This window comes from Leucoraja erinacea, chromosome 4, assembly GCF_028641065.1.
Source record: "Leucoraja erinacea ecotype New England chromosome 4, Leri_hhj_1, whole genome shotgun sequence".
Lineage (NCBI taxonomy): Eukaryota > Metazoa > Chordata > Chondrichthyes > Rajiformes > Rajidae > Leucoraja > Leucoraja erinaceus.
Genome location: NC_073380.1, coordinates 44035264 through 44047834, shown reverse-complemented (window position 1 = coordinate 44047834; position 12571 = coordinate 44035264). Strand labels below are relative to the sequence as shown.

General features: G+C 43.1%; 1 protein-coding gene across 16 annotated transcripts in view; it reads left to right on the top strand.

Moving 5' to 3' along the window:
* The window catches only part of dtna (dystrobrevin, alpha), a 223332-nt gene that overhangs the window by 51419 nt on the left and 159342 nt on the right, over nt 1-12571 (top strand). The window contains exon 1 of one of the 16 annotated variants that reach the window (XM_055634129.1): nt 5708-5856. The exons of the other annotated variants lie outside the window; for them this stretch is intronic. Within the exon in view, the coding sequence (XP_055490104.1) occupies nt 5840-5856 (17 nt within the window). The 5' untranslated portion in view covers nt 5708-5839. Of the gene's footprint in view, nt 1-5707; nt 5857-12571 lie in introns of those variants that run through there. 16 annotated transcript variants of the gene reach the window in all.

Sequence of the window (12571 nt, the reverse complement as noted above, 5' to 3'; positions counted from 1 at the left end):
ATTTTCAATACCTCTCCAAAATAAGCATTGAGTGTATTTTTTGTTGAGGACAAATTGCTGAATATCTTGATATTCATCTTGTGCACAAGGTAGAAATTTGAGGGAAAGGGATGGGGATAAAGGGACAGTTGATGGGGACGACAGAACAAAACGGGATCAAAGTGAACGGGTGCTTCAGCAGTTGCATATATCAACTCGATGCTCACGATTGATATTTAAGAATCAAGTAAGCATAATTTTAATTTTAAACTTATTTTCCATTATTTCTGGTTATTTTAATTTAGAGATACAGCACAGAGACAGGCCATTCAGCCCACCAAGTCCGCACCAACCAGCGATCCCGACACATTAACATAAGCCTACACACACTGGGGACAATTTACACTTCTACCAAGTAGACAAACCCATGCCAATTAACCTACAAAGCTGTACGTCTTTGGAATGTTGGAGGAAACTGAAGATCTCGGAGAAAATCCATGCAATCACGGGGAGAAAGCACAAACTGTGTAGACAGCACGCGTATTCAAGATCGAACCCGGGTCTCCACCGCTGCAAGCAAGTACTGTAAGGCAGCAACTCTACAGCTGTGCCACCGTGCCGCCCAGATTGTAGCATATATGCTGCTCAATTTAAGTGTACTGACTCTTGACATATTCAACAACTCCAATACGTCAGATGGCTTCAATTCTTGGCTATTCGTTACAGCGTTGTTGAAAAGTATAAGCCCAGTGGGTTCCCAGTCCTGGATGGAGAAACAGGCAGTATACTGGGTAATGAGGAGAATTGTAAGACGTGTGTGATTTATTCAAGGTTCTTCTCTTGTGTACAATGACATACACAAGATCAAATGTAACATAATTGATATAATTATTTCTGATTATTGAACTAACATGCTTTGCTTTGAGTGATTGGCACTGTCCTTTGGAAGTAAAGACAATGTTCTCCCCATGAATGTCTCAATTTTTGTATAGCTTTCTTGTGCCTGTCACGTTTACAGGAAGTATCAAAATACACCCGAGGGGAATTTTATACAAATTATGTATGCTTTAGATATGGTCAATCAGATATCACTGCTGGCTGTGTCCGAGCTTGCAGGTAATCCTTTCACCTATCACATCTCTGCATAGTTCTCAGTTTAAGTAGTACTGTTGTATTAAAATTCTTGTCCTGCAATTCCCTCCAGATTTGCTATTTTTGTGACCTTTTCTAGCATACAGCCCTCTGAAATATCTGCATTTCCCCATTCTGCCTGTTAATCCTGGTTTTTCAGGAATTATAGGTTATAGTTTCGACTATGGAAAGGGATGGAAGAATGGGAAACAACACGGATGCACCCACAAAAACTCGGGAGCTGAAGACTCATCAGACGGAAATTGTCAAGCTACGCCCACAAAAACTCGGGAAGCTTGACAACGGCTGTTGAAAGAGAGGAACACCGCTTTTAGGTCTGGCGACAGGGCTTTATACAGCACGGCCCGAGCTAACCTGAAGAGAGGCATCAGAGAGGCCAAATCAAACTACAGGAGGAAGATAGAGGACCACCTGGACAGTAATAACAGCAGGCAGGTGTCGCAGGGGATCCAGTATCTCACAAACTATAAGACCAACCTTGGAGCTGTTGAAGGTGACGCCTCGCTGGCAGAGGAGCTGAACCACTTCTTTGCTCGCTTTGAAGTGGAGCCACCCGAGACAGCCACATCACAGCACATGGTCCACAGCAGCCTAACCCTCAAGATAGAGGAGCATGAGGTGAGGCGCACTCTGCGGGCCATCAATCCAAGGAAGGCTACTGGACCTGACGGCGTCTCTGGACGCGTGTTGAAGGACTGCGCAGACCAGCTGGCTGGAGTCTTTACAAGGATTTTTAACCAGTCTCTGGCCCAGTCCACTGTTCCACCCTGTCTGAAGTCCTCCACCATAGTCCCCTTGCCCAAAAAAAACAACATCTCCAGCCTCAACGACTACCGGCCAGTCGCACTCACACCAGTGGTGATTTGAAAAACTGTGGGTTATCACATCACTCCTGAAAAACCAGTTTGCGTCAGAGCAAATAGGGTAGCCACAGCTATCACACCTCAGCGGGGGAGCCTGCCCCGAAGCTTTTTTAATACCATCCTTTCCCACAAACTGGTGGACAAACTGGGGGACCTTCCACCACCTGTACGTTAGCGTCAGGTCGCAGAGAGAGTCATCATACATCCACGGCCCTCAGCCTCAGTCTCTCCACAGGGCTGCGTACTGAGCCCCCTGCTCTACACCATGGCACACATGACTGCTCCCCCGCCCACCACAGCAACACCATTGTCAAATCTCGGATGAACACTACGGTGGGGCAGAGTACGCCTACCGGGACAGGAGGGTGGAGCAGCTGACAGCTACGTGCGGATGCCTGCTCCTCAACACCTTGACAAAGGAAGTAATAATAGACTTCAGGAAGAATAAAACGGACATGGTACCATTGACTATCAGAGGGGACTGTGTAGAGAGGGGTGGTGGATTTCCGCTTTGGGAATCCAATTGAGGATCCTGACGTGGAGCGTGAACACCACAAAAAGGTCTGGGGAGACTGGGAGGGTTCAGGCAACAACATCACTCAGAAATCCCCTTTTATCGAGTCCATCATAAACATACTGTGTACATTTCCCACCCCGGCACACTCAGAGGAAAGCGCTCCAGAGGGCCATTGACAACTGTTGCCGGCTGCCCTCTCCTTACCTTGGAGGACACACGTTCCCGCTGCACCAAAAAAAATCCAGAGTATCATAAAGGACATTTCCCACCCCGGACAATCCCTGTTTGAACTGTTGCCGTCAGGCAGACGGTACAGATCTACAAGGACAAGGACGAACAGACTAAAAAACAGTTTTTACCCCACTGCTATAAAAGCACTAAATGTAGCCGCCAAGGAACGCAGGGGCGAGACATACTAAGGGACTGTGGTACACTGTGAAATCGACAGAAGGATGGAGGGTTGGGTGTTTATGCGTGCTATTTTCGTGATATTTATTTAGTTGTTTATCTTTTAATATTTTACCTTGTATGTATCGTTAGCTTTTAGAAATGTTTGAATGGTGCACTGACTGGCTGACATTTTTAAATTTCGTTGTACATGGTTCATGTTACAATGACAATAAAGAAACTATTCTATTCTATTCTAACATTTTGCGAAGAAACATCATCGTCTTGTTGTTGTTAATAGATGAGAAATGTAATAGACACACATATGTATATCTGGTTATCTGATTATCTGACTACTTGGTTATCATAAATGATGGTTTATCATATATGATAAAAAGGAAAGAATGTTAATCCTGGTCAAATTGTGGATGCCAGGACCCTAACGTTGAGTAAAGGCTTCTGGGCTGCTAGGCCATTTGGTCAATTTAAAAGTGATTTATGTAGAAATGGGACAAGCTGCAGAGTGGTGCCAGTTTGTCTCGAGCCTAGATCAGAGCAGCAGGAAGAGAATGGGAACATCTGCAGACCCTGACAATTAGGTGCAAAATGCATAGAATGGATTGGATGAATGTAAACCATACATACACTTTGTAAATAATTGTAAATAATGTTGCAAAGCTTTACTTTGCTGAATGTTGATTGGATTAAGTATTGAGACTTGTCGGATTTTCTTGCATATCAGGGCAAATGTTGCGATGTTCGTTTCCTTTGAGAAACACTTTGAATACAATGTATTAGCCACTATTATTGGGTTAGGGAAATGTCTCATGTATGGGGTTAATCGATATCTGTAATTGGATTGTGAAGAGACCACCCCCATGTGGTTCGGCCCCTCAAGGTTCGGGGACCTATAAAAGCCCGCTCCCACGAGGTCCTGTGTCGATCTACTGGGAGAGCGCTTAGGACTGCGTGGCCTTCTGGAGTGTCTCTGTTTGAGCGAGGCCAAGGGGGCTTGATCAGGCAGATAGGAGGATCGAACCCGCAGTGGTTAGGTACAGTAGTGGAAACTGTAATTATGTTTTGTCAAAATAAAGTTTAGATGCGCACGTGCTTGACTCAGTGATTTTTTTGACTGAAACTAGACTGGGGGGAAGCTTAGAACGAGCAATTTACATGCCCACTTGAGCATTCGTGGTTTTTGTCTCCTCTGCATTGGCAATCCGTGCCTTCGGGTATTGAAAACCAAAGCTTTGTAATTCCTTCCTAAATCTCTGCCTTTCTATCTTCCTCTTTGCCCCATCATCTCCTTCACTCTAGAGTACTCCGTACAACTTAATTATATGATCAAGCCCCAGAATCTCCTGAAGTGATTGGGTCTCAAATTTTGTGTGAAATGGCTTGGCTTTTCTTACATTAAAAATTCCTTGCATTAATCTGAGCTGCTATTGTTCGGAAAGTGCCAAAGTGCAATTTGCAGACTTTATATGAGAGACAAGGTAAAGAAATTACTCACAGAAAAATAGAAAAAGACACAACTTCGATAGATATTTTGAAACTCTTTATTCAAAGCATAGATGCTACACCTCGTCTGTGAGCTATGCCTAGAATAAAGTGTTAAACTTTCAGTTTCCTTATGACTTGTGTAGACAAGTTTACTGTGGAATTGTGAACTGCATCACAACAAGGGTAACTCTGTTCACTTACATCCGTGTGTTCTAGGAGCTGTGTCATCTCTAGCACCACAACTATACTTCCCTGTTTTTTCCCCTGATCAAAAAGCCAATCTCTGTAGCTAACTTTGACATTAAGCACAAAATGACATGATTGTTTATTTTGATTGATATTGTACTGTGGCCTTGAGGCAGTAATTGTGAGATAGAAAGTGAACATTGTAATTTAACAGTTTGTTCAGCTGAAGTGACACTGTATACTGTTTGTCTTGGCTCTTGGAGATTAAATTTGATTGTAATTTAGCTTGGAGTTGTAGGTATATTTTGCAGTCACAAAATAAATTTGTAGTTTTTGGCTCGGACTGCAGTTTCTTACTGGGGTTCAGACATAAAGGCACTTACTCTCTTAGCAACGTTTTTGTGCTGAATGCGGTTCACTTGGAACTTGTAATGGCAGCAATCCCTATCAAGGAATTTGTTCAGAAATTCGTTGCCCGTGGCATGACTTGAAAGGATGTGGGGGTGGGGATTTGTGTTATGACTGAAGGGCACAGAAGCCCATGTTGTTGCATGAATTATTCATAATTATATGTTTTAGGGCATAGTGTTTTGAAGAGCTGATGGGAATACTTTTAGTTAAGTATTACTGACAGCCAAGACTCTGCCAGTGCTGCCAAGCTTCCAGCGATATTATTTATCAATTCTATGTTTTGGTGAGCTATGTTTGAGATTTACACACACAAAATGCTGGAGGAACTCAGCGGGTCAGGCAGCATCTCTGGAAAAAATGGGCAAGTGACATTTCGGCTCGGGACTCTTCTTCAGACTGCTTGCGATTACATTATGTTTTTTAAAAATGGTACTCTCGGCAGAACCTTGACAAAGTTTTGAGGCATGTTTTATGAACTAGATGGTCATATTTTGAGCAAAACACTTTCATCGTATTATTAAGCTGACAACTGATAAGGGTTTCCACTATTTTGATACTTGATTTTGGCACAAAGCCAGAAAATAGAACAAGTTTGATGATCAAAAGCGCTTGATTGGCGAACTGCACAAAAGGAATCTGCCAGCAGAACCCCATAGGAATGTGTGACTGGATAACTTACAGTTAAAGATAGCGTCTGGCTAAGCCAGGTTCTAAACTCAGCAGTCAGTTCGGCTCTCCAACAGGCTGTTGTCAGGAGTCCCTTTAGTCTCAGCATTAAAGCCAAAAGATTCTAATAAAACCTTTTTTAATCATCAATATTCAAACAAAATACATACAAAGAATGGTGAAAACATCAGGGTAAGTTTTTGTTTAAAATTAACTCATTTTTCTGAATGTGTGTAACTCCTTTTAATTGTGGTTCTCTTGTGTTTAAATACTTAGTTAAAATGCCTTTATTAAAAGGATTATAAATGCCGTGTAGTGCCTAAATGTTATAAATATCATTGTTCTATATGTTAGCTTGTCTAACCCGGTTTTCTTCCTGTGCTGGAATGTTCTTAAATGGAAATTCCTTTTCCTTTACTCTGTGAAGTTTGACAGTATGACTATAAATGGTATTTCTAAACTTAGAGTCAATAGAATGAGAGCTTAAACTGTATCCTATTCCACCAGGCTGCATATTTATAGATGTAATTACTATAGCGAAGATAAACAAATGTTGTTGACTGTCAGATAGGAAGTGACAGTTCTTTTTACTATAGAATTTTGTTACCGTTTTTGAGATCGATGCTGCCAGTGAAAAGTGAGAGTGAAACTGATAGATGATAGTAGGTTGGGAGGTGGTGCTGGTGGGGGGGGCATAGTTCTTGCCTCTCCATGATGAGAGGGAAATAGTAAGGGGTATTTAAAACTGGGGAATCGTGTTACGTGATCTCAACCCACTATATATGGTCCTGCCACCATTTTAATAGTAGTGGTTGTAGTCATGTTTGCATTCTGCTCTTGAGAATAAAGAATAAAAACCCCCAAATAATCCTGATCTTGTACTGAACTGCTTGAGACCCAATGAAATATGTTTGATGAGTAATAGCTGTTGTAAGGTCGCTGCTAGTTTGTGAGCACACGGCGTTATGTTACAACCGCATAATCTGATCAAAGAGCTGTGCAAATAATTGGAATAATATTTGCAGTAAAAATTAAGGTTGTGAAGTTGGTTTACCTACATATTTATTCCTTTTTAGCAGTGCTAATTAGGGTCAGTGAAATTAAGTTTGGAGACATGGTACTACTTGCTGCCAAGACTAATAGGGGGTCCAATCAACACTACTGAATAAGGATGATTTTTAACGGGTTTTTTTTAAACCCCATTTCAATTCCATTCATGGTTCATCAGATAATGAAGCTGCCTGTACCCATAAATAGCAAGTATTAGATAATATTCAGTCTAGGTTGGAGAAGTAGCAAATAACTGTCATACCCCACAAGTAGCAAGAAGGGGTATAATGACCTCTCCTTTGCCATTCAAGGGCATTCAGAGGAGGAATCTTCTCACCATCATAATCTTTGGGGCTCTATTAACTAGAAACGTAACTTTGTCTGCTATGACTCTACAAGAACAGGTCAAAGAGCGGGCATTCGACAGCCAATGACTCGTGTTGTGGATCCCTAAAGCATTTTCATCACCATATGCTTGAATGATCAAGGGGCTCAATAACATCTGGACAACATGACCTGCTCAATGATGAAATGTTGAAAGGCTTCTTCCACCATAGTTGCATAGTGTCCCAACAAAAGCTAAATTGCAACAACTTGCTAAATCTTCCTAAGCTGCAAATGCAAAACCGACAGCATCCGGCATTTGGAAGATAAATAACACCGTGTCTTCCAAATTGCCTTGCAAATCACATATCACATATCACCCCGACTTCGAAACCTATCCACGTTACTTTGTCTTTACAGGTCACAATTGTGAAGCTCCCCATATAATAGCATTCAGGGAGATGGGCTGCTACCTGTTTAAAAAGTATGTGGAACAGATTGGACTTTTCTTTCATAAAAGGCACCAAAATATGGTGACCTGTGCAAGAATTTCATTGTATAGTGCATGAGTGATAATAATGTACCATTGAACCATTGGAAAAAGGTCACTCATTACAAATTTCTCACAGTGGTTATGGATGGGCCATAAATTTGGCCTTGCAAGCAACATCCATATCCCATAAATGAATTTTTAAAAACTTGATATTAGAGAATTTCTACTTGCTCTTTGAATTTGGATTCACAATTGTTCGATTTTATTTTTAAACTAAATGCATAAAAACTAAAAAGAAAGAATCAGTGGGGCATTTAGCCTCTTAAGTTTGTTTTGCCATTCAATAAGATAATAGCTGATCCACGCTGGACTTCAATGCCATTGTCCCTTTCTCTCCCAACAGTTTTTGACTCGCTTGTAATTTAAACGTCTTACAATCTTGGCTTGAATAAAATCAATGACTCTTCCTCCACAAGATCCTAGGTTAGAAAATGCCAAAATTTAAAAGGGTGGTAACTTTGTCTCCAACTACTTAATCCAAAAACATGTCTCTTAGTTTTTTGTACCCTCACTCAAGGGGCTCAGCGCTGGTCCTGTCAATTCCTCAGAATTTTATCTGTTTTAATAAATCACTCGACTAAGTGCACACCCACTGGGTCTGCCCCCCCCCCCCCCACCCACAAACGCAATATTCCACCACTCGCCCATTCCCCAACGCAATATTCCACCATTCACGCATAGCACCCAACTGCATAGGCGCGGCTCATTTCACCTCACCCCCCAGTAGTCCCCCTCCTCTTCACCATCCCTCTTCTTTCCCCTCTGCTCCTTCCCTCCACAATTCCTCCCTCCCTCTCCTTTCACCTACCCTCAGTCATTCCCTCCATAACTCCTCTCCCTTCCCTACCCCTTCCTAACCCTCTATCCCCCACTTGTCACCTTCCCCCTGTTCTCCCCCCCCCCCCACTTTCCCTCCTCTCCCTCTCCCTCCCTACCCTGTCCTCTCCCTCAATTCCCCTCATTCTCCCTCCTCACCTCCCAGGATCATTCTCCTCTCCTCCCCCAGTTGCTTCCTAACCTCTTCCTCTCTCTCCTTTCCCCTGCCCTCAGTCACTCCCTCCCTCCCTCCATAAAAAGCAGCATCTGCAGTTCCTTCCTCCACAGGTCATTCGTTATTAGCTGTGGTTTAGATCCCGTTGACTTGAGGATTGGACCAGTTTGCATCGTGTGTGTGAGTTACTCAAAATCCGTGCAAACTGCTCGGCCATCTTGCAACCCGACTCTCCCTCCCTCCCTCTGCCTACTCCGACTCAGCCTCTGCTCAACCCGTCCTCGTCCTGCCCGACCGCCTGCTGCTGTCACTCAGTCCATCCCCATCCCACCCGCAGTTGCCTCTCGGCAGGTCCCTGTCCTGCCAACCTGCCTGCCTGCTCGCTGCTGCCACCAGCGGGGGTGGGGATGGAGTCTGTGTTTGTCACCGTGGGCACCATAAGTTACGACGAGCTAGTGGACACGATCTCTGAGAGGGCCGTGAAGGTGAGTTACTGCAGCGGCGGAGGAAACGGAAGGTCGCAGCCATTCACCCGGGGGGATGGGTAGACGGGACCTCCATTGCCGCAGAGGGTGGGAAGGGGAGAGGGGTGAGTGAGAGAGAGAGACGGGACCAGGGCCTCCACTGAATCTCCCCGTGGTCGCCGCCGGTGGTGGGGGAGATGGTAGACAAGTTACTGAGAGAGGAGTTGTGAGGCACGAGAGGCCGCGGTGCAGGAAGGGGCGTCGCTGTCTCGGCCGTGGCATTGACTGACAGGAGAGGAGACCAATCTGCACATGTGCAGTTTTTAAGATTTTTAAACCTTAATACCTTTTTAAATATGCCATCGATTGGAACAAACGTGTTGCACTTGCAGCACAGGAGAATGGTGAGTAAGCTGGTGAAAATTCTTAGCGATATCGTGTACCGTTTTAGCGCAATAGAAAAACAACACAAACTGGAAGAGCACAAGATCAGAGTTTTAGTTATGTTAGACCAAGTGGGACCCATTGGGTCCCGTCCCCTCAACACGCGTTTGCGGGGGGGGGGGGGCAGCCTGCGGCCAGACACACACACACACACACACACACACACACACACACACACACACACACACACACACACACACACACACACCACAGCGTGCAAACCCATTGTGACACACACACACACAAAATCGCCAAGTGGGACAGGCCCTTAGCTCTCTTAAATTAATCTAGTGAATTGTCCTCCACTGCCTTCTGTGGCAGAAAATTCCACAAATTCACAACTCTGGGTGAAAAGGGTTTCTTTCTCATCTCAGTTTTAAATGGCCTCCCTTTTATTCTTAGACTGTGGCCCCTAGTTCTGGATAAAATGTAGTAATAACTAAATGTGGTGGCAAACAGTATTGTGAGATTAAAGTTCTATCTATTGCAAGTTTTTTTTGATAGTCAGCGCACATGTAGTTGCAGCATCATCCAGTTGGCAACTATTTTTTTGACTGTGATTGTGTATTTTTCTGCTGATGATCCATAGCACCTCAGTTACCTAATTGTGAACTGCCAGATCTGTTCTGAATCTGTCTCACTTAGTCCATACCACCAACTGCGGATGGTAAAGGAAGTGTTTTCCTGGCTGGCCTTCATCAGTCAGGGCATTGAGTACAGGAGTTGAGACATTATGTTGCAGTCCCTGCTGTTGGAAAGATGTCATTAAACTTCAAAGAGTGCAAGGAAATTTTAGGAGAATGTTGCCAGTACCTGAGTCTGAGTAATGGGGAGAGTTTGGGCAGGCTCGGACTTTATTCCTTGGAGCATAAGAGAGTGAGGGGTGACATTTAGCAAGGTATATAAAATCCTGACAGGCATAGATAAGGTGAATAGCCACTGTCCAATGTAGAGCACAGCATGTTTGGCGACAAAGAACAGCTGTGTGATTTGTCTAAAATTCCCTTCCCAGAGAAATTGTTTCATAACATTGAAAGCATTTGCACAATGGAATTTGTTTTGGATTTCAATGAGGGAAATAGATAATTAACTAAAACTCCATTTGCCTTTTGAATACGTGTGTTTCTAACATTGAGATATTATTTTACAAGGAAGTCTCAATCAGTAGCTAAAATATTGCAAGAGGTTGCACTTGTAGCCGTGTACTTTGTCACAAATTCACTGGATATTTACCTCTTGCACTGACTCATCTAATGATTTAAAACGTAGCAAATTTCCTAACAGTGATATGAGATACCAAAACCACATGATAGAAGTAAGCTATTAATAGAACAAAATGCAGTGGAAAATTTGATGGAAATATTGTATTTTGATCCTAATTGCACACATTATTGATCTTGGTCCTCAATGGCTCAGTATTTTTTTTGTTAGTAAGTAGCTCAGACATGTAGAGAGGTTCAGTCTTAGCATGGAACGCAGTTAGGTGTGAAATGCAAAGGGCTCACTAAAATTGAGTCCCACCCTGGTAAGTGGTTAGGTTTTCTCCTACCACTTTGCTCTCGTAAAAATGCTGTAACTGCTTCCCGCCCCCAAATCCTCCCCACTCAATTTAAATATGCAATCAGCCATGATTCATGACGTCTTCAGCTATGTTACATTTACCGCCTTTGCACTTTTGTTGTTGGATTAGATAAACAAGAAAAGTATTGTCAAAAAAACTCTGAACCCGTTGGCATTTCTTTGTGTGAGTAGTCCCTTAATATTTTTAATATGTTTCAGAATGACATGAAAGAACGGTATCTAGCAATCGTACTTGACATAAAGAGAGCACAATTCAGCATTCAAGTTGCAATATATTTATTTGAGGATGTGCAATTGATCAAATCAAAGGAAGAGAGCAATTGGAATTAAGTTTTGTTGGTAAGCAAACCCGCTAGATTACAGATGGTATCCGAAGTATATGTTTTGGCCTCACTGCTCATGACTCAAAATAGACAATAGGTGTAGGAGTAGGCCATTCGACCCTTCGAGCCAGCACCGCCATTCAATGTGATCATGGCTGATCATCCCCAATCTCCCCATATCCCCTGACTCCACTATCTTTAAGAGCCCTATCTAGCTCTCCATTGAAAGTATCCAGAGAACCGGCTTCCACCGCCCTCTGAGGCAGCGAATTCCACAGACTCGCTACTCTCTGTGATAAAAAAAGTGTTTCCTCATCTCCATTCTAAATGGCCTACCCCTTATTCTTAAACTGTGGCCCCTGGTTCTGGACTCGCCTAACATCGGGAACGTTTCCTGCTTCTAGCATGTACAAACCCTTAATAATCTTATATGTTTCAAGAAGATCCCCTCTCATCTTTCTAAACTCCAGAGTATAGAAGCCCAGCTGCTCCATTCTCTCAGAATTATTTCCTCAGGCACTGAACCCGAAGGTGCCTTCTCCTGATGCGATCTCTGTCCAGTTTCTTCATACATTTGTCTAACTGGTGGAGATGAAGGACAATAAGAACATTTTTCGTTCTTGTCTTTGTTGCAATGGGTGTTTGAGATTTAGAATGTCAGTGTTAGCCTCCAGGTTAGGTGTGATGTAGGAGTAAGTGTATTTAGTGGGAGGGTGTAGATCAGTGGTTCCCAACGTGGGGCGTACACCCCACAGGGGGGCAATTTGATTTTTAAGGGGGGCAATAGAGTGCGACTGAGGAGGCCTGGGTCCAAATTTTCGATTTTTATTTTTTTGGATTTTCCATCAGGTAAACATATGTAGTTTATGTTTCAGGTGTTATTTTGAGTAAATATTTTTTATTTGGTAAAAAAGGTCTTTATTGTGTAGTTATTGCATAATCACTGCGCCATCGCTCTTCATGCACGTCGCACGAAGCGCGCAAGGTCATGGGAGAACCTTATTTATTGAATTGGATTTAGAAATGCGATTCAAAGAGCTTTTGCTAAGTTACCCTTATAATATCTATTTCCTCCGTTTTCTCTCAAGGGAAAGCAATCCATTTTCTGGGAATTATTTCTTTGTCTGCTCGTGCTAAAATGAGTAGTGCAAGCAAGAAGAAAGTTTGTCAGTATTCA